The 21,240-nt window shown below is 40.0% G+C and overlaps 1 protein-coding gene across 5 annotated transcripts in view; it reads left to right on the plus strand.

Annotated features, from left to right (window-relative positions):
• NSUN3 (NOP2/Sun RNA methyltransferase 3) overlaps positions 1-21,240 on the plus strand; it is a 37,696-nt gene that overhangs the window by 6,707 nt on the left and 9,749 nt on the right. For 3 of the 5 annotated variants that reach the window (XR_005602351.1, XR_005602349.1, XR_005602350.1), the window contains exons 6-8: positions 6,644-6,877; positions 19,930-19,973; positions 20,283-20,341. Coding sequence is in view for 2 of the 5 variants with exons in the window: in XM_039555154.1 (XP_039411088.1) it covers positions 6,644-6,914 (271 nt within the window). In the remaining 3 variants the exon portion in view is untranslated. Of the gene's footprint in view, positions 1-6,643; positions 10,746-19,929; positions 19,974-20,282; positions 20,342-21,240 lie in introns of those variants that run through there. The other 2 variants (XM_039555154.1, XM_039555157.1) reach the window with 1 other exon arrangement.

Genomic DNA, 21,240 nt, shown 5'->3' on the forward strand with positions numbered 1-21,240 from the left:
TGAGATTGTAATGATTGCTCGTACCCAAACCAAAGCATCCCTGCTGAGTGCTCTAATCCAAGAACACACTGCAAATCTTGTTATTATTTGGAGTGTTCATGCAGAAAACAAATTGCAAAGTAAAAAAAAGGAATATTCATTTCCTGATGCTAAATGCTAACACAAAATACAGTGGTTCCCAAAAGCAAATTTACCAATGTTACCAGTTCTCAGAGAGAAATTAGATTTTGGGCTAAGCTTGAATGCCCAATTACGTAGTGGTTAAACTGTTATGGATGTTGTAATTATTCTTAGACTGGTTTCTGCAGCTGAAAGGAGCTTGTGTTAGGGCTCAGCAGAAAAGAAATCCAACAAAATACAATTTAGAAAACTCAGCAAAGGCATTCAGACTGCTGGAACTCTTCTATGCACAACATCTCTGAGTAATTAAGCAGCTCTGTATTTTCACTGAATTGTGGAATTTTCTGCAGGAGAGGAATTGCATGCTCTTAGTTGGGCTTTTTTGTGGTTGTAGAGTGAAGGCAAAATTGTGCTTACAAATATAAAATCACATATTTAGCATATGTCACCAATGTTCCATTTCTGCTGTGAGGAGTAAATTGTGCGGAGAATTGCTTCATCACACTGTTTTTCAGCTCTTCCCCTGGCATCTTTCCCTTTGCTCCTCTGTAGATGTCCAGTTAATCCTCTTATTGTCCAAAACCATCTCATCAATTAGCTCCACTGGGAATTTTTGAGAATTCCAACTGTTGGACCAACAGATCTGCTGTGGGTTTTGTGGATGATAGGATTGTTTAGCAGCTTTCTGTCTTACAAAAGCTGAATATTTTGTGTGTTTGTGCTGTGCCATTCCCCAAAACACTTTTGGTTCTGTTGGAGATTTTAAATGGTTGGTTGGAATTTCTTCACAAAGAGTGACAGCTGTGGCCACTGCTGTGGCTCCAGGTGTTCCATCAGAGGTGTTAAAGTGTTTCTGTTTTTAAGTGTAGCAGCACCCTGTAAATAACTTATGGATCAAGCCCCTTAGGATGTGTTGCAAAGCCGAGCTTACTGAATGTATAAATAACTATGAATAAACGAATAAGCTGCTCAGCAGTTTTTTGGGATCACATATTTTAATTCAGACACAAATTTTGCTTTAATTCCACCTTCAGTCCTTTCTCTGTGTGTTTCACAAGCTGTGAGGATAACCACTAACCCTGAAGTTGTGTGGCAGGGTTTGTAGTGGGTTTCAAAGGTCTTTCATTCTCCCTTCTGGGATGTCTCATATCCCTGTTTTAACAGGATAAGTATTTCAGAAGTCACCATGCATTGGAGGACAAAGATCAATAATTCTAGCTGAACGTTTGCTCTTTGCTTTAGAATAATTTAGAATTATTTGCTATAGATTTGTTGCTTATCAGGATTTTCAGGACAAATTTTGGCTAGGGTAGAACAGAGGGGTTTTTTTTGGATTTGTGGGTTTTGGTTGTTTAGTTGAGAGGTTTTTGATACCTGTCTCTCCTTTTATTTATGATTCAGTTTAGTGCTGAAAAAAGCAGTTGACTTTCATGATTCTCCTGTTATTCTGAGCTGCAATGTTTCTCCATAGGAGCAAAGTTTACTTAGAGAGGAGCAGAGGGAGTGCTTGAACTACTGTCACTGCCCATCATAAAGTATTAAAAAAAATTGGTATTTTCACACTGCAGGAGTTTCTTTATCATTTTGACCAGGTTTGAAGAAATAAAAGTAAAACCTGTAACATGCAGGTCATATTACCACAAAGTATCTGGACTTCTGTGAGAGGCAAAAGGTAATGTGGATATTTTAAGTCAATAAAAAGAATAGAATTGGCATTTTTTATTCTGATGAGACATTATCTTGCCTATTGAGCAGAAATATGTTGTAGTTGCCAAAAGATGGCACTGTTGAAGTGTTGTTTTAAAATGTGTCATCTTTGCACTTTAATACTGAAAATGGTTGAACAATTAACATAGTTAATTCTGCCCCTTCCCATGGTGTGCAACATAAACCCAAGCACAGGAGGATAGGCTGGAAATGCAGGTGCTACCTATAGTATGAAATATATATTTTTGTGTCTGCCTGTTTTTAAAAGGATCTTTGAGACGCCAAGACTTTTAGAATGAAAAAAGTCATCCTATTATGTCTCATTTTCTGTAAATGGGAAAAATCCTGTTTAGTTCCTGGCTAACTACATTTTAGTTGCATGTAACAGTTTTTTGGGTTTGGAATTATCGTGTGGCTCTAGCATAACCTTTTGTTCCCTGAGATATTAAACAGTAATGCTGTTTTGTTTTCCCTAATTTAGTAAATATTGAGAATTTTTTAAAGAAGGAGCTTTAAAATAATATATTTCTTTAAAAAGTCTGTTCCAGTACTTCTGTAATAGAGGGAGTTAGGATAGATTAATGTATCTGTTGTACCTCTGACCTCCACAGTACAATATGGACTTGTACCCAGAGACACACCCTGCAAAAATATAAAGTACTTTAAAATTTTTTTTGTTAGTGCTGTAAAACCTTATTTAGAATGAGGAGGGGAGCAATCTGCATGTGTTAATTTGTTTTACAGAACTTGTTGAATGAGATGGACAGAAAGAGGCTCCAGAAAAAGTTTCCAGGACTTCTGATGTGTGTTCTGATGTATCTTCATGTGAAGCATGAAACCTTGCAGTATTAGTGGCTCTAAACATGTAAAATTCATTACAGGAAACATATATACCTGAAATAAAATTATGATACTAAGGATAAGTAGATCTTTATTTCAGCTGGAAGTTTTAGCTCTTTAGTAAACACAAATGTCATATGTACCGCTAAGAGAAAAATAACTGCAGGTTAACTGCCTCTAAATAATGTGGGGGTTTTTTAAACAGGGCATTGTAATGAGAGCAAGGTGAAAAAAATGTTTTAGCATCCTGTCAAAGCATTCTAGAATTGAAGCCCATTTTTGAGAGTCACAAAGGAACAAGCACTGAATTCCTTCAGCTGAGCATCGATAATTAAGATTCCCAATGAAAGAGAAATCTTAATTCCTAGATGGTGGAGTTACAGTAGGATTAAGTTTTGCTTCATCTCCAACCTGCCCCTTGGATGAGCTTGTTTCCCTCCAGTGATTTACAGAGGAAGTTTCTTAAATGTATTTGAACAATTCACTGATGAGCAAATCCTCTCATTAATGAATTCTCTGTGATGCTGATGACGAGAGGACCAAACTCCCTGGCTCTGCTTGCCCAGCTCAGTGTCACCCTGTGTGACTTTGAGCCCAGCACTTCCACACTTGGAGTTTTGCAGCTCCCTGCAGGTTTATCAGAAGCCAAGCACGGCTTAATCAGGGCTGGCGGGCATTGACTTTGAGCCCAGGGACTGAAACAACTGTTGCTGCACTTGACAAGATGGATAGATACATTGATTAACCTTGCTGCCTGAAGTCATTCTCCTCAGATATTTTAATTCAGGGTTTAAGTTCAAAATAAAGAGAACTGCCCTGAGCAGGCTGACCTTTCTGGGTCATGGGCCAGTGAAGATTCACAGGCTGAGGTTTAGACATGGGGGTTTTGAGGTGAGATTTTCCAGGTTTTCCTTCAGAGGCCTGTGCTGCTCTTTCCTCTGATGGACTCAGTTGGAGGAGTATGGTGCCCTTGAAAATGTTGTCTGAAGGAGTTGTTGCCTTCTGTATGGGAAGAAAAAGACATTTAGCAAGTGTCCAGGCTTTTAACCCTGTAAAGTGTAGCTACAGCTACTTTTTGGTATATAGCTTTATCTTTTACCTTTCCCACTCTTACATGGTAAAAGAATTTTCTCTCTTCTCTAAATGCTTACTTAGTACCTATCTTAGAAGTAGGAAAGTGGTTGCCATTATCTGCTTCTAGGAGTAAAATTCTCAGGTCTGCTAAAAGTACATCTCAATTGTTACATTAAAGCATTTCCAAGCTCGCTGGCTGCCCTCAGGGCTTGGCACTCGTGCATGCATGGAAAAGGTGTAGCTGGCAGGGGTAGGTCTGTCAAAAATGAGTTATATAGCTGGATTCTGATAAAAATGTGAAGATCAGCTCGACTTTTTGAGAGCCCGTTTAGATTCAGCTCTGTTCTCTTTGAGTTCTAATGTGAAAGATAAAAGCAAGATCTAATACATGGGAGGAAAAAGGTGCTTTTGAATTTCCCCAAATGGGTGTGAGGCCAAGAGACAGTGGGGTCAAAGAGACATCAGGGTCTCTTGCTGGTTTGTTGTTCATGAGAAGGGAGGGTTGCACAAGCCTGCTTTGCTTTAATTTAGCAGTTAATTCCATATTTCTGGGTGGACTGTGGTTCCTCAGGCCAAGAGCAGCAGCATGAGCCCCACCCTTTTAAATGGGCAGCTGCTGACAAGGAAAGGAGCTGGAGAGAAGGCAGGACAGCTTTTGGGGACAGAAACGCTGCTTTTGGAACCCTCTATGGAGTAAATATGTGTTGGGATGCCAGCATGAATATCTGGAGCCAGGCATTTAAATGCCTGCTGGTAAGTGCAGAATTTTAGAAGATGAGAGCTGGGAGGGATGTCAGGGTTCCCTCTGCTCTCTTTGACTGTCTCAAGGTGGCAGTGTGAATGTTGTTGCTCTACCAAGCTGTGGCAGGAACATTCTCAAACATTTCTGCAGGCTTTGAAAAGCTACTTGGGGTGTGAGATAACCTTGTAGGTTTAATTAATTAATAGGTTTAACTTATTTTCAGAGTATCCTCGAATGAGTGCACTAGGCCCAGTTAAACTGAAAATATTTAGGCTACCTAAGTGCACTGTAGCCTGGTTTTGGCTATGACAGGCTGAATTTGGAATTGCTCCCTCACTAAGGTTATATATGCTCGCTCTCCGTGTTTTTCCTGAAGATTGATGCAACAGAGGCATTTAACACATATTTTTTTCTTAGAGCACCATCACTTGAGAGAGCTCTGTCCTTTTATGCTGAGTAAAATTGGAAAATCGTAGACTTCAGTGAAATACGTACTTTGCTTGCTGATTACCTTAACCAAGGCTCATAGAAGAATTGGGCAAGGTAATGTGTGGACTGCCAAGAGAAGTAGATTTGGTATAATACAGGAGTTTTCACCTGGTCTTATCACTGTCTGAAGCAGTCATTTGTCCTGGTGTTCCCATACTATTTTGGGCAGGATTTTCAGAGCAGCTTTGATCTGTGATCAGCTTTGCTCCTGTTTGTGCTGAAGCTTTTCTTTATTGATTCTTTTGCCAAAAAGTCCCAATTCTGTTAAAAGGGTTTATCTTCCCCCCCCCCCCCCCCCCTCCTTGTATTTTCTTCTTTCCTTTCTTAACTGTTTTTGGTCAGATACCACTCATGGGAAGTCCTCAGCTTTCTGGAGGAATTGCTATTTCCATGGCATTGTCTTTGTTTATCTAGACCTGGAATCAGAATTTCTGCCTTTGGGGACTGCTCACCTCATCTGGTTTGAGGAGATGGTTGTTTCTTTTTCTTTGCTTTTCTTCTTTTTATTTGTCCCAGGATATTTTTTTCCTGGGGGGTGTGAGCACAGTATTGTCAGTAATATCTACAAATCTCTGATTATTCAGTGTCATTTACACCATTCACCTGTTCTGATTTTCTTGTTATTAAACAAAGGGAATCTTACTGAGGGAACAATTATATTTAACGTGATACTTGCCTGTAGTATCTGTTTGAATACCAGCTTACAATTCAGTCTGAGCCAAAAATGGCTCAGAAATGTATGATTTAATGGGATTTATCTTCAGACAGTGTTTTAATAGCAAATGAGCCTTTTGTGTAGCTTCCTCTTTTAGAAATGGTGGTGGTGCAAGATTTTTGATTTATCTTCTTACTCCCTTAATTTGCAGCAGTTGAATATGGTTTGCATATCTTATTTCTATCCACTCATAGGTTATATTTATGTGTCTGAATAAGGACTTGGCATATCTGCTGTACTGGGAAATAAGCAGTTTATTTAAACTCAGTTTCAGTGGTAAAGTGATAAAGAAGAACCTCTGTTCCCTCCACCTGCCAGTAGTTGTGAAGCTTTCAGGCTTTAAGCCACTATTTTGCCTTTAGTCAAAATTTGTCAACATGTTAATAAGTGAAGGGTACATAAACAAACAATATATGATCCTTAGGAAAACAGGTTGAAAAGCAGTGGCTCAGTGACACCCCCAAATCCTCTTACCTTGCTAAATAAGTTGCAGAATTAGCAGGAATGTTTCTAAGATTACAGCCCAGTCATGAATTCAGGCCATTACTGCAAGTGTCCATTCTGATACTTGTTCACACAAGCATCTTGCCACGTCTAGCTGGCCCTTCTGATGTGAGGTAACCCATTTTGTATGCACAGTTGCAGCACTTTCACAGCAGAGCTGAGCACAGCAGTGCTTGATGTATATGCTGAATGGATGCTGCTTTGTACTTGTCACTGGGGTGTAAAAAGTACCTTCAGCTAACTGAGAATACAATAATAAATGAGAAAGCGAAGTCGTGTTGTGGGTGGTTTCCTGAACTGTCAGTTATGTACAGTGAAGACATTTTCATAATGCTATTTTTGTCATATTTATTTATAGTCTGGATTTATAAGTCTACACATTCTCCCTCTACCAGTATGTCCCTTCTGATGTTGATTTTTTCCCCCTTTTCCCTCTCTGTTGTTCTCTGCAGGTCTGCTATCAAAGCCCTGCGTCCCGGTGGGTCCTTGGTCTATTCCACGTGCACCCTGTCCAAGGCAGAAAACAGCGATGTGATCAATCTCATCCTGAACTCCTGCAGGGATGTGATGCCTGTGGATATAAGTGAGCTGGCCAGAGGTGTTTCCCAGGAATTCACTTTCCTCAGTGGAACGCAGCAGCACGAACTGCTGGTTCTCCCAGAGAAAGGGAGAGCGTGGGGTCCCATGTACGTAGCTAAATTAAAGAAAAGGTCCTCCACCTGATGCCCGTTGGTTGTTCATAAGCAGTATGTGATAAATTTATATTGATTTAAATACAGTATGTGCATATGAACATGTCCAAGGCAACTGAATTTTAAGTGTTAATAACAATTCCTGATAAAAAGGAAGGAAGAAATTTAACTTATTTTAACTTAAAGTCCTGAATGTGCCTTCCAGTGTGGGCTTGTGGGCCTCTGAGAAGTCCTTAGGAAGTCAAGGGAGCTTTGTATTGTTTTCAGGGTGGTGCTTTCAAAGGGATTTGGATCCTAGAATAAGAGGCCTAATGTGGTAGAATTTTGCACTGGTTTTGGTATTTTTATTTACTAACTTGGTTAATACAGTATGTTTTTAAATAAAATGGTTTTCAGTGGTCTGAAGTCATGGAAATCCTGCTTTCTCTCTAAACACATCTAGAAATCTGTGTTTCTGTAGGAGCTGATTTGGACGTAGTGTCATCTTAGGTGCTGCAAGCACTGGCAGAACAGGTTTCATATTTGCTAAGTTGTTTACTGGTTAAAAGCTGTCTTTTGTTTACAGATGCAAAGGTCAGCAGGTAGATCAACACCAGTTTTTTTTTATTATTTATTGATAGTCTTCTATTTTTGAGCTTGCAAAAATGAGTTGAAAGAATAATGGTGTGTATATTACAGCCTATGCTTGTCTTGAAGCAAAGTGGAACCCTTTCATCCCCAAGGGTTCTTTCCCAGGTGGAAGGTTATAATCACTGTTTTTAAAAATGTTGTTTTGAAGAACAGATGTAGGTGAGTTGCACTTGTGGACATGGGGGTGTGTGACACTGCACATTTATTAATTTCATAGAATCAGGATGGTTTGCCTTGGAAGGGACCTTGAAAAGCATCCAGTTCCAGCTTTCTTGCTGTGGACAGGGACACCTTCCACTAGACCAGGTTGCAAAGTCCCATCCAACCTTAAACACTGGGGTTGGAGTATCCACACCTTCTCTGGGCAACCTGTTCCAGTGTCTCATTGCCCTCACTGTAAAAAAGAATTTCTTTTTAATATCAAATCCAAATCTGCCTTCCTTCACTTTGAAAACATTTAGTATATTTTATGTGTATGTTACACAGTTTGCCCTCAGAACACTGCTGTACCTTCTGGTGAGGCAAACAAATGCATCAGAGGTTCTGAAACCTCACTCTTTGCTGTGTGAGCTTTCACAAAGTTATCCTTTCCCCTGCTTTGGGATGAAGAATGTTTGTGGTGGCCCTGTAGTATTAAATTATCAGCAGTGTCTCTGAAAACTTGAGAGGCTGTAAAGTTCTTGCAATTTGAGTATGCAGATGATCCTGTGTTCCTGTGAAAAGCATCTGTCCCAGGAACATGAAATGTAATACCCACATTTGGAGTCATGTCAGGCTACTGGATGAAATAACTGTACCTTTGTCAAAATGCTTCCCATCAGTTTCATTTGCCCTGTGGAAATTGAAGTGGAAAGGCAAGAATGTAACTTGCTCAGGGATGGAATTGAAATATGTGCTTGAATTGGATGGGTGAGGAGGACGTGGACTGGATAATCACGGGAAGAACAAAGGGACCCTTGAGCTGAGCTTCTCTCAGCCTCAGCAAATGGGCAAATCTCTGTGAGCTGCATTAGACCTGAACCCTGCAGCAAGGCCCCCTGGTGTGTCTAAAAGCTGCACTGAGTTCTGCATAACCCTTTGCTGATCTCCTGGAGTCCCTTTCCAACTAGTCTAAAAATGCACCAACAACGAAGGTAAAAACAAGACTAATTAATAAGGGATACTTACTTTGGTTTGTACTTGATGACTTCTGTTCCAGAGTGCTGTGGAGTTTTTTGGTTTTTTCTTTTGTTCTAATCAGTTCTGGCTGGTGACAGGAATTTGCTGAGCACGTGTGGAAGGAGAAGGGAAAAGCAGAAAGGACGGAGGCAGGCCTGTAGAGGTGAGGGGCAAAGCTTGCACATGTTGGGAAGTAGTGTCCACCCAAAGGCACTTCTTGAAAAGGTTTCGTGTCCGTTCAGGGATCTCTTGGATACTTCTGACTTATGCTCCCCTTGATTACAAGGCTGCAACATTTTCCCATTTTACACCTTTTTTTTTTTTTTTTTTTTTTGCCAGGGAATTGTAATTTAGTTCCTTGTCATGTCCTTCCTCCTCTTTCCTGAGCAATGCTGATGGAGATGGGGAGGAAAACAAGTCAGCCTTTCTATCATAGAGGAAATTGCAGCCCCAAGCAAGATGAGGGCAGGGAAATGACCATTTCTCTTGCATTGGAGAGTCCCAGAGAAATCTTCACGATCTCTAATGAAACTGTCCACAGCTGTATGCATAGCACACACCAGTGCCAGCACCTCAGAGGCCACAGAGAGCTCTGGAGTTCAGCTGCTCTCATGCTTTTCTGCCATTCCCTTTTCCAGTATATAAAAAGTCACTTCCCTGTTTCAGGGGGGTCAGTGCAATAAGAAACTGGAAAGAAAGCCTTATCTAAAGGCAATTTCAGTATTTACCAAATTTTATCCTTTATTCAGTGGCATCTGACACAGTTCAATTATGGCTTGTCAAAAGCATTCTCCACTGTGGGGTAGAGTGGAAAAACAGATTACACAATGTCTGTGGACTGATGCACCTGACCAGGGGACTAATGAACTCTTGGCTTTCTTAGTAAGAGAAGGTGAAACACATTGTAAGGGGTAAAATGAAAAGATCAGGACTGGTGGGTGAAACATGTGAAATACTGGAGAAGAGACTCTGTGGCTTTTAGCATGGTAGAGCAGCAGTGCTGCAGCCTGTTCAGGAAATGCTCTGTGAGTGGAGAGAGGAGAGAATGGTGGGAGAGCCACAGGTACCTGTGCTGGGCTGGGAGGATCCCCTTACTTCATTTGACTGTCTTAGAAGGACAATTGAGGACAGCAGTCATGAAAACTGTAGTGGGATTGCTTTAAATTTGCAGGGTCTTTAAATTAGCTATAAGCATTTGAATCAAATGTGTCTTCCTGTTTCTTGCCAAACAAATGGCTGTATTGGTAGGTGCTCCTGTCAGAAAAACTGGTTTGGTGGGAGGAAAATTGGAGAATCAGACCTGGCTGGAGTAGAATATGGCTTACTTCTAAGCTGGCATAACTTCATGCAGTATTGGCTATAAATGTTGCAGGGGAAATGGGAACAGCACATCCTGGTAGTCTCTTAACTTCCAGGGAAAAGTGAAACTTGGAGTTCTCAGTTTGCCGAACTTGGATCAGAGCACACGGGGCACAGTCAGTCCCTGGTCACAGCTTTTAGATTTAGCCCCACCACATGATTCCTGACTAAAGATAGGTTTTTATGAGACAGATCACAGCAAGCATGAAACGCTTGTCAGAAAATGATTTTTTCCTTTTCTGATCTTCCTGCCTGCATCCTATGACTTGAGGTCAAGGTCTAATGGCCTTGGAAGTTTTGATTTTCCAGTAGTTGTACGTAGTTTTCAACAGAGGCAAGCACCATACAGCTTCCACGCCTCCGTTTCAAAAATGTTCTCTGTGGTACCAGAAGAAAATGCCTGGATCAAAAAGTCACAGCTGCTCTCGAGAGAAAGAGATGGAACATAAAGCTGGGTTTCGTGTCAGCCTTTGTGCTCCACTGAGGAATTTCTGCTCCCTACAGCTGTGTCCAAGGTGGTTCTTCACATCAGTGTTTTGTGCTGCTTCACTCTGAGATGGCCCTTTGCACGGTCACCACTGTGTCATGGTGATGTGACCCTTGGTGGCCTCAGAGGAAATAGAAATGGATCTGCTGCCCTAAAGCCTTTGGTAATAATCCTATAGTGAGAAGTGCTGCAAATGCTGCAGAACCCTTCCATTAAAGAAGACAGAAGCACTACAAGGCAGCTCAGGAATCCAGATTTGAATGGAACCAGCACTTCAGCTGGTCAGTGACATTCTCACCTTGTTCTTTCCAAAATGAAGCTTCCCTGACGTAAGGCTTTCATCTTTAATAACCGCAAGCATTTGACCTGACCTCACTTCTGGCAAGGCCAATCAAATAAAGCAGTCAAAATAGAGAAAAGGCTATTTACACACAGTGTCAGAGAAGATCTTACAGCTGTCCACAAGGGGTTTAGGTTTAAGTTGCTGTGTCTCAGTCCCCTGTGCTGCTCTGGGATAATTCTTGTTCAGCAGCATCTGTGTTGGGGAAGGGCCCTGACACGATTCCTGCTGATTCTCCCTGTCTCCAGTCACTTCTTTTGCTGCTGGGAAGAGCCTTAGAGTCACATATCTTCAGTGAGAATCCATGAATAACTTTCAAACCACCTTTTGATGTAATTTGGCAAAACTTCTCTCTCAGAATAGGTGTTCTTGTAGCACCTTAACCTGCTTGACGTCCCTTGAGGTGAAGGTGCCTCAAAACATAGCACATCTTTTAGATCTATTTTTTCCTCTTTAATGTACTGGGTCCTTATTAAACACCCTGCCCTAAAAAATAGAGGGGACTGGCACTCTCTGCCCTAACCAAAAGAGGGTAAAGCCCAGAAGTATGGTAAGGCAGTAGGGAGAGGGTGGGCAAGGTGCAAATGAAAGTAACAACAGAATGGTGGCTTCCTTTTTTAATAATTTCAGCCTCATTGAGAACCATCTCACCACTAACAAATGAGCATCTCCTCCTGCCTGCATTTCGATGTGGTGGGCCATGAAAAGCAGGGGAGAATGTAACTGATAAAGTTCTGAAGTTCTCAAAAAGTATTTTCTAATTGTCCCAAAGTGGAATAAAGTGCTAAGAGGAAATTCAGAGATATAGATATATATATATATAGATAGATAGATAGATAGATATATGTAAATATATTTAGTAGGGTGTTTTGCTTTGTTGATTTACTCTAGGAAAAATCTATCTTGTCTGCATGTGTGATTAAGTAGCTGATGGAATAATTCTTTACAGGGAGGAAAACATGCCAGGACATTTGAGAGGTGTAAAACCAGGCTGCAGAGAGGATTAGGAAAGGTACAAGGAGGAGTAATTTTGCGTTGGCAGGAAGTAGACTTAATAGTACTTTTTTTATCTGTAATTTTTATGATTCTGTGGCTAACCAGGGAAATGTTTAATGTTCCTTGTACAGCGAGTGAAGGTAGAAGAAGGCAAATTGACATCCCCAGTACTGTTATAATTCATTCCATTACTTCAACAGGGCTTTTATATTGTCACGCCCATAAAGCGCCAGTGTGCACGCTCGGAGCCAATCCATCTTTATATACTGCTGCTGATCCCATTGAAGGCAATGGCAAAACTCCCATCAATTTTAATGGCAGTGGGATATGGCCCATTTTGTAGATATACAATGTATATTTCCTGCACACACAATTTTTCGTGTATAACGTGCCCCTCATCCGAGGTCCAGGGAGTGTTTTATAAAGTGGCGAAGTCACAGCCATTGATGTAGTCTCCAGCTGGTGAGATAATGTGATCTGTCTTCAAAACAGGATGTAAGAGTTGACATTTATCCATCTATTTTTTTAATTTATTATGGGCACAGGATGCACACAGAACGTCTCCATGTGTAGAGTACTGCCTTTGAAAAATTTGCCCAGATAAATTGTAGGAGGTAACTGTGTTAGAAATAGATGCTGCACTTGCAAGGTTAACATTATGCTACAGCACTTAAAAACTAGAAAGCATCAAAGAAAATTGAAGGCAGTATGGATCAGTGGGTTAGTACATAACACAGCAGTCTGCAGCACCAGAGGCTCAGAAAGGTCCCTTTTGAAAAGCAGCTGTTTGGATAGCAACTCACACAATCAGTGAGGTACAAACAAACGAAAAATTAATTGGATGAATGTTTTAACTCATGCTCTAATTGGGAAATAATTTGAACAGAGGTAAGGTGATTGTTTCCTGCAGAACCCACCATACTTGACCCTCTTTAAAGAAAATGCACTATGTATGAGCCATATTTTAGTGGCTGTAAACCTTGTTGGTTATGCATTTAAAGATCTGGATTCACAGCAGCTTTCAACATGTGCGTAGTGGAAATGGAATTACCTGCCAGGCTGCTGCTTTCACTCAGGAAGCTGCTTTTCCTCACCATGATGTATGCTGGAGAGCAGTACATTCCCAGTTTAGTGCAGGAGCAGGGTTTGCAGAAGACTCAAACGGGAAGTTTGCAGTGTAACTAAAACCTCTAGGATGTCGTTGTGAGCTCTGTGCTAGTGGAGAGTAAATAATTCAGTGGGCTGATGGATCACTGAGCCTTGCTGTACAACGCTCAGTGCTCTCTGCACTCACAGCTCCTGCAATTGGGTTATGCAAAGACTTATGAACTCTTTGTTTAGCTGGGTGTACACAGGAATATATCCAGCTTTTGTTGAAGCACCCGTGCCTCAGGCAGTGCCATGACATTGAAGAGTCCCTCTTTCTGAAGGTGTTAAGTGGCTGTGCTGCGTGGGGGTGCCACAGCAAATGAACAGACAAATGCCACCGTGCTGAAGGACAGCAGCATCGTCTCAATATACAAGCAGCCCTCTTGTATCCAGTCCCTTACAGCACTCTTGGAAAACAGCACTGATCTGAGACATGTGAATTAACTGGTTTTAGTTGGCTGGTTTTCACCATCTTGATATTTTCAGGTTTGTTTGTGTTGTTTTTTTAAATATGTAAGTAGCAGGGGTTTTGCCTTTTTTGTTTGTTTGTTTGTTTGTTTTTATATTGCTTGGGAGGGCTTGTTTGTTTGTTTTTAATTACAGATCCAAAACTGACCTGAACTGCCAGGCTGGGATTTATATTCTGTGGTTCTCAGGAGGATGCGGACCTTGAATCCAAGTGCTGAAAGCAGTTTCAGGTGGAGCCGTGTCCCAAGTGCTCAGCTGTGCACCACAGCACCATTCCTGGTACAGCACCTGTAAACCAGCACTGGGGCTTTGTGGAGGGGCTCAGGGGGGTCAGAGGTCAGTTCCTGGTTCCTTCTTCTGTTGATTTTCTTTGGCAATCTGCCTCTACTGTGATTTTTAAGAGCACTTAGTGTAGGCCTAAGTGCTATCAAAAATCCAATATTCCCATTGACTCTGAAAACAGAGTTCAGACTTACTGAAGCACATTTGCTGTTTGCCCTCAAAGTCTCCAGGACTTCATCTGTCTTCTGATAATTATGCACACCTGTGAGTCATACAGATCTTGGAGCAGCAAAAGCCACACTTGGCCCAGTAGCATTTGCTAACTTCCACAGAATCGTGGAATCATTGAAGGTGGAAAAGAGCTCCAAGGTCATGGATTCCAAACTTTGACTGAATATTGACTAAACCATAGCACTGAGTGCCACATCCAGTCTTTTCTTGGACACTTTCAGGGAGGGTGACTCCACCACTTCCCTGAACAATCTGTTCCAGTGCTTGACAACCCTCACAGTGAAGAAATTCTTCCTGATGTCCACCCTGAGCCTCCCCTGCTGCAATTCACACCTTTGTAAAGGTCTGTCTTGACTCCACCATTTTCAGAAGACCACTAATGTGAGAATGTATCTTCTAAGTTGTGAGGCTCTTTTGTGCACTGCTTTTGCTGAGAATGTACAATACTTTAATAGCAGAGGGTGGGCATGAAGAAAGCTTTTTACCACACTTTTTTTTTTCCAGTGTACTCTCTCAAATGACAGTTTGGCAACCCACAGCAGCTGTCAGTAACCTGCAAATTATTTCTGGCCTCCCTAGCAGATGTCACAGTGGCTGTTGACAATACACTGTGATGTCCAGAGGTGAAAAAGATTAGAATATGTGGATGTTGTTAAACAAAAGTGGTATAAAATGTTGTTTCTTAGGAAAAAAAATCCAACACAAACAAATAAACAAACAAAAAAAAACCCCACCAACCCCAAAGCATAGATGCCTGGCCTGGCAAAAGCCTGCCTCCCTTTTTTAAAATTATTTTTCGCAGAATACAAAATGCTTTAGCTTCTGAACTCAGCTTCTTTTTAGTCTAAGATATAAGCTGCTTTTTAAAATTAATGATGCTTGACCCATGAAATAGAAAATGATGTATAAGATGGACTTTGAGCCCAGATTTCCCATGCTGGAAACAAAATACTGTAGAGTGCAACAGCTGTCTAGAAGATCTAGTAAAAAGAAATTTAAGGTAATTATAGTAATGGCTGGAACACCAATTTCTCAGTTACTTGCAGGTGTTTTCGAGTGGCAGAAAACTTTGAAAAAAGAGTCTTAAGAATATTGGGAACAAAACAACTCTGAACTTCCAGGTTTGTCCCTTTTCAGTGGTCTGAGTTGCATAAATTTGTAGCTGTGGAGCTTCTGATAACATGCGAGCAGCACATTCCTTATCATTAGAACTTGGTATGTTTTGTTTAGTCTGTTTGATTGAACCTGTTTGATTATTGATTATTTTTCATATACTTTGAATAAATTGAACATTTGGAAAGAAACAAACCTATGCTAGGGAGAAGTGTCTTAAAAATCTTAAATCTCCTAAAGTTACTTCTTTTCCCTTTTTCTTTCTGTTGAGGAAAAGAAAGCAGGAAAATTGCTGTTTCTGAAATAGGCTGTAAAAGAAGGATAATATAAAAACTTCCCAAGAAAGCACCTCCTCCGTTGAATTAAAAGGGAAATGGGAACTCTCTCTCCCTCTTTCCATGATCCCTTTAGTCTGTCTGCAGGGTTCAAGGTGGCTAAGTGACCCTGTCAAAGTCCTTATCACTTCCTTGGAGCCTCGGGCTTCCAAAATCGTTTCAGCACTTTGAAAACGTTAAACTTAATGTTTAAAGGGGACAAAGTTTCAGTTCCATGAGACAGCTCTTCAGGTACACAACTGCTGGTGGAGGAAAGTCTCTTTGATCTGCCACAGGGCTATTTTAATAAAAATATTGTGTAGATTTGTGTGGGAAAAGCAAAGGTACAGTTGTGTTGGAATACCTGCAACTGGTATAGACTACTTAAGAGATTATTGTTATAACGAATAAAGCAGGATTAGGCATGAATGGGGGTGAAATTTTGCAGTCCTATCTACCCATCCTATCCTATCTAATATTTTCTGGCTTTCTTCTCAGAATGGAAGAGACTTTTGTGCTCTTTGCCTGGTGAAAACAGCTGTTCAAAGTTTATGCCAGGCTTGCAAACAAGTAAAAGTTTTCTCTCTAATCCTATTTGAATTCCTGCAGCTGTAAACCTCAACTTCTGGTGTCTAGAAGAGTAATAAGTTGAATATAGATATATAAATACACATATATAGAGAGATGTATTTTGGTATGTATATTCATGACTGTATTAGAATGTAATGACACAAATGTAATTTTCACTTCAATTTCAGAGAATAAAGCAAATCCATCTTCTGTCGGTCATAGTTCTCCCACATCGCCTGCCTCAGAGAATGGGATTTGAATTTTTCCAATGAAATTAAAAAGTCATGGCCTTGGCCTGAATAGAAACAAATATTAAAAAAAATGTTTATACAGAAGATGCAAGTGTAATCCATGAGACTTCTCTGGTTGTTAATTTGTGAGCATTGTTAATTCAGTAGCAATAACCTGTATTAGTGCAGCTGAGTGTCAATATTAACACGTGGGATTATATGCATTAAAAAGGCTCCATTTGCCTTTTTTTTCCCCTCCTAACATGCATGATCAGTTTCAAGTATAACACTCTCAAATTTGTATTTTATTCAGCCAATCCAGATCTCATTACGTTGGACAAACACTGTACAGGAGGAAAGTGGATCACATAAATGCCCCTAATATTATTCATGAATTTTCCTACTGCAGTGGGTTGGAAATATGCCACACATATTCTCCTATAAATTACTTTCTTTAAGTTCTGGTATTGTATTTCTGGCTGGTTTTTTTTCATTACTATTTAGAAGGTTTTGATTCATTGCTTCAGATAAAATTGAGTGCTTTACTATTGCTGTTTGTTCTCTGATGATGCTCATCTGACCTCTTTTTTCTTTTTTTCTTTTTTTAAAGCATGCTTTGAATCAGCCAAAATTTATGATTGTTCAATACAGTTTCAGCTACTGTAGGTAATAGTTTTGACTCCCCCTTGTCTTCTGATGTAGAACTGTTTGCACACTGGTAGTTGCTGTTGGACATAGTGTTATAAAACAGCCCAAAATATGGGACTAGAAATATAGATATTTTTTAGTACATATATAAATAATAAAAAAATAACATTATCTATTTTATATGTGAAATATTTAAGTTAAAAACATATGAAGTATTGCATATGGCCCACATAGGGTCAAGGACAACTGGATTTAAGTCCTTGTTATTAATGGAAAAGCTCCAATCTTAAATTGGGCCATGCTGTAGTGTTTAACAGAAATATTATCTGTGATATTCATTCCTGTAGGATCCTTTAAGACAATTTTAAAGCAAGATTCTATCTAAAAAATTCCACAGATTTTTCACAATAATTTCAGTATAAATCCATGGCATTTCTATGGCATTTTATTGTCCCAATTACCCCTTTTTATAGGTTGACAAAACCTTCCATAAAGAAGTACAGAATCTTCTTCGTGTGTTGTGCTGAAATCCTGGAATGACCCATGGTATAAAATGCAAAAAGAAATATACTTTTGACAAGGATGGGTCTGTGTTTACTGAGCATTGCTGAATACTTGAAAAGCTCATTTGTGCCTATTAATTGAAGAATCTCTTCTGTTGGTTATGGTATGTTTACTAGGTCAATTTCTTTTCATTATTTTTCTTTTCATTATTCATTGTTTGGGGCTTTTTTTATTTCAAGCAGGTGAAATTTTGTGTGATTCTGGTTCGTGTGGACAAACCAAATCTCTGTGACTGAGAGGGGACTTCTAAAAGATTCCCCCAGAAATAACAAGACCAATGTAAAATAAGCAGTGGTTGAACTGGTATTTGCATTCAGATGTGGATATTCAGACATATTCATTTTGGTGGTGTTTGGTATTTTTTTATTGTAATTGTAGTAGATCGGCTTTTCTTATAATACAAATATATTGATTGGTACAAAATGGCATTAATTGGAGAAATCTGAAACATCTCTAGGGTCAGAGATATGCTGTTTATTGTTGGTGTTTATTTCTTTTGACTAGGCTGAGATGTGTGTACTGGGTTTTTTGGTGTTTAAGGTATAACAGTCTTCATTTTAGTACAAAATTGCTATTGGTGCTGAGTTTCTTCATTCTGTTTTCCATCTGGTCCTGGGTTTGGCTTCTGTTCACTAAAGTCATTAAAATTCTTGTGCATTCTGGGTATGAATAACAAAAATCATTATTGGTACATTCACTCTTTACTACCAGAAATCCACATAATTTTTTTTTTTTTTTTCCTAGCACATTGCTGGGCAGAATATTTTGAGTTATGGCTTTATTTCCCTTCATCCAGGAATTTTGCAGCAAAGGGGCTGCTAATAAATCTGGAGCCAGAAAAAAGGTCAAAGTTTTGAGGTCAAAGCATTCACTGTGTGGGGCTTTCTGGGGCAATTACCACCTTGTCCTCCTTTTCTGGTGTTTCTGCAAGGTCTGACATTATTGGGTTCTGATCCACAGCTCCACATCTGAATATTTATTGGGAAATACACACCTGGTGAAACACACAAACACATTCCTGTTAATGTGGAACTAGGTGAGCACTGCTGGAATAAACTGCCTTTTTTTTTTTTTCATGGATCTGACTCCAGATGATCACATTTCATGGAAAAAAAAATCTTTCTGCCCGTAGTTAAGAATGCAGCATATCAAATGCTGATTACCAATGAGATGAGAATTCACATTTAAGAGAGCAGAGACCAAGCAGAATTTTAATCTTGAGAGAATGACCTGATTCAGATTATGATTCCAAAATTAGAAAAATACAGGCTAAAAATGTTTCATTTGCCATGCCAAAGAAATATTTATCTTTAAAGTGTAACCACTGTGCCATAGCCAGTTCTGCACATTCCTGATCGGTTTTTTTCCTGATTCCTGATCACATTCCTGTTGATTAAACACCCTTGTCCTTTTCCAGCTGTCAATCCAGACCTGTTGTATGATGTCTGACAGTTGTCACTGAGTTTGCTGTTCCCCAGTATTTTCTATGGGTCTCTGATCCTTCAAGCTTAGAATTATGAAAGTAATTAGCTAAATGGTTGTTCTCTAAATATAGAGAAACCTTCTAAGTAAGGTCATAGAGAGAATTAACCTTTTTTGCCTCCACACACACCTCCTAAAGATTTGAACAATTGATTTCACATAGGTGACAAATTAAAGTTGAACAGCAGTGTGACAAATACACTTTAGTTTTGCACCTTATTTCACATGCTCTAGGAAAGCAATGCTTAGGCAGGTTATCAATAAAGGACAGGTGACCTGTGTGGTAATTGACACAAACACAAAGCCTGAGAGGCTGTTTTACTCCTTCAGCTGTTGATCTTTTGGGTTTGGTTTGTTGTTTTGGATCTGGTTTTGGTTGGTTGGTTGGGTTTTTTTAGGAGAACGTGGATATCCACAGCTGCTCCCCACATCAGGATCTGTTTTCATGTAATTCTTTTCTGGATTCTGAACTAACCATGATAAATAAAATTAGGAAAGACGATAAACAGCTTTGAGGTATGGTTGCCTACAGGCTTTTAGGTATTTTTGATCTCAGTCTGCTCTACTCAAGTGTGATAATGGGTAATTAATTTGCTAAACTGGAATAAGATTTTATTACTAGAACATCTTGTCAGAAAATTTGTAAATTGAAGTCAAGAAGTCAAAAGACAGTGAAAGCAGTCATTTATGTCTAACAAAAGCTAAGTGTGCATGTCCTGCTTTTAAAACTCAGGAGCATAAACATTGAATGAAACTTTGTAAATGGAACCGAAGTCCCTCACTGTAGGAATCACCCTACAAACAGGAATTTGCAGTACAAAGTAAAGAAGCTTATTTCACCAATCTTTATAACTATTTATTCTGTATAATTAACTGTATTTGGAATGTGTAGAATCAGATACACAGATCTCAGCTTGAGATGTGATTTCCATCTGAGCTGGAGCTCTTTACTTTGTTTATCTTAATATACATATGTATATGCTTCATATCCATCTCTGATTAAACATATGTGCTTTGCCTTTCAGAAAATCAAACACATGATGTGTGATCCAGAAATGGCTGAATCAAGGTAACAACTACACTGACTTTAGGCATCAACTTTGATGTGTAAATGTGAGGGTTTGGCACTTCAGAAAAGAAAAACCTTTCTCTTTTGGTACTCTATGACTTTCTTGCCCGTCATCAGAACAAGAAGTCTTTGCTAATTGCAGTGATGAATGAAAAACTTGTCTCTTAATGAATTTTGTGCACTAGCACAAAGGATGCATGGCTACTGCTTCAGCAAATGTATTCTGTTGCTCTTTTTTGTCAGTGTTAGCTCATCTTTATTTAGGATGCTTCATCGTTTACTATTCAATGTTCTGTCCTCTGTCTGCAGAAATAATGAAACAACAATAAGAAGAATCTTGACTGCAGCACGTGCCCTGTCTTTGAAAGGTGAGAATAGTTCACAAATGCTGTTTTCTTCAAATAGGAAGCAGTGCTATTTAGGAAAGTGCTTATAAACAAATGTCTTCCAGGGTTCTTACACAGCGTCATTTTTAACGGCTCTGCTTTTGTCAGAGAATTAAGCTAAAAACCATCTGCCTTCTGTCTTAAAAATATTGGACTGAATCCAGACTGGGAGGTGAGAGCCTCACCTGCACCGAGCTGGGTTCACTTTAATACCAATTGTAATTCCAAGTACCTGAAATTGCCTCACAGAGCCTGTGAGGAGGGAGCAGCACTGCCCTTCTCTCTTCCCCTGCTTGCTACAGCTGTCCTCTGAGCGAGATGCCTGAGGGCAGGAGTCAAAATAGAGAATTTACCATGGGCTTTTTGCCCCACACAGGCAGTGCTTTTCCTCCTCCTGGCTGCATCCTGCCTGCCTGGGACCTCACCTTCTCTTATGGCTACCTGTGGAAAACTTCTCTGAGCTCGTGGTTACATCCCTCACACCACTTAGGATGGTCGCTCCGAAATTACTCACTGTCCCTTTACCAAATCTCATGTTCCCTACCTCTTCTATTTAACTCTTCCCACTGACATCCACTGGTTTTCCATGGTGCCTCACTTTTCCATACAACCTGCACACTGCTACTTAAAGCAGAACTGCAGGAAAGCTGCCTGTCTCAGGCCCACAGGCCAATGTCACCCCGATGCTGACAGGAGCTCTCTGTGCTATTTTCAGAGGTAGAAGGGGGAAATTGCTTCTGCAAGGGACGCAAGACAGATGGCTGCAAGTACAGCAAGCACTTACTTGGTGGAAGGAAATAGAACCTGTGCCTATTGCACTCTGACAGATTGGTTTGAAAGGGTTCCATGCAGTTTATTACCTCCAACCTAGTAAAAAGAAA

This window comes from Corvus cornix, chromosome 1 (genome assembly GCF_000738735.6).
Source record: "Corvus cornix cornix isolate S_Up_H32 chromosome 1, ASM73873v5, whole genome shotgun sequence".
In the NCBI taxonomy this organism is placed as follows: Eukaryota; Metazoa; Chordata; class Aves; order Passeriformes; family Corvidae; genus Corvus; species Corvus cornix.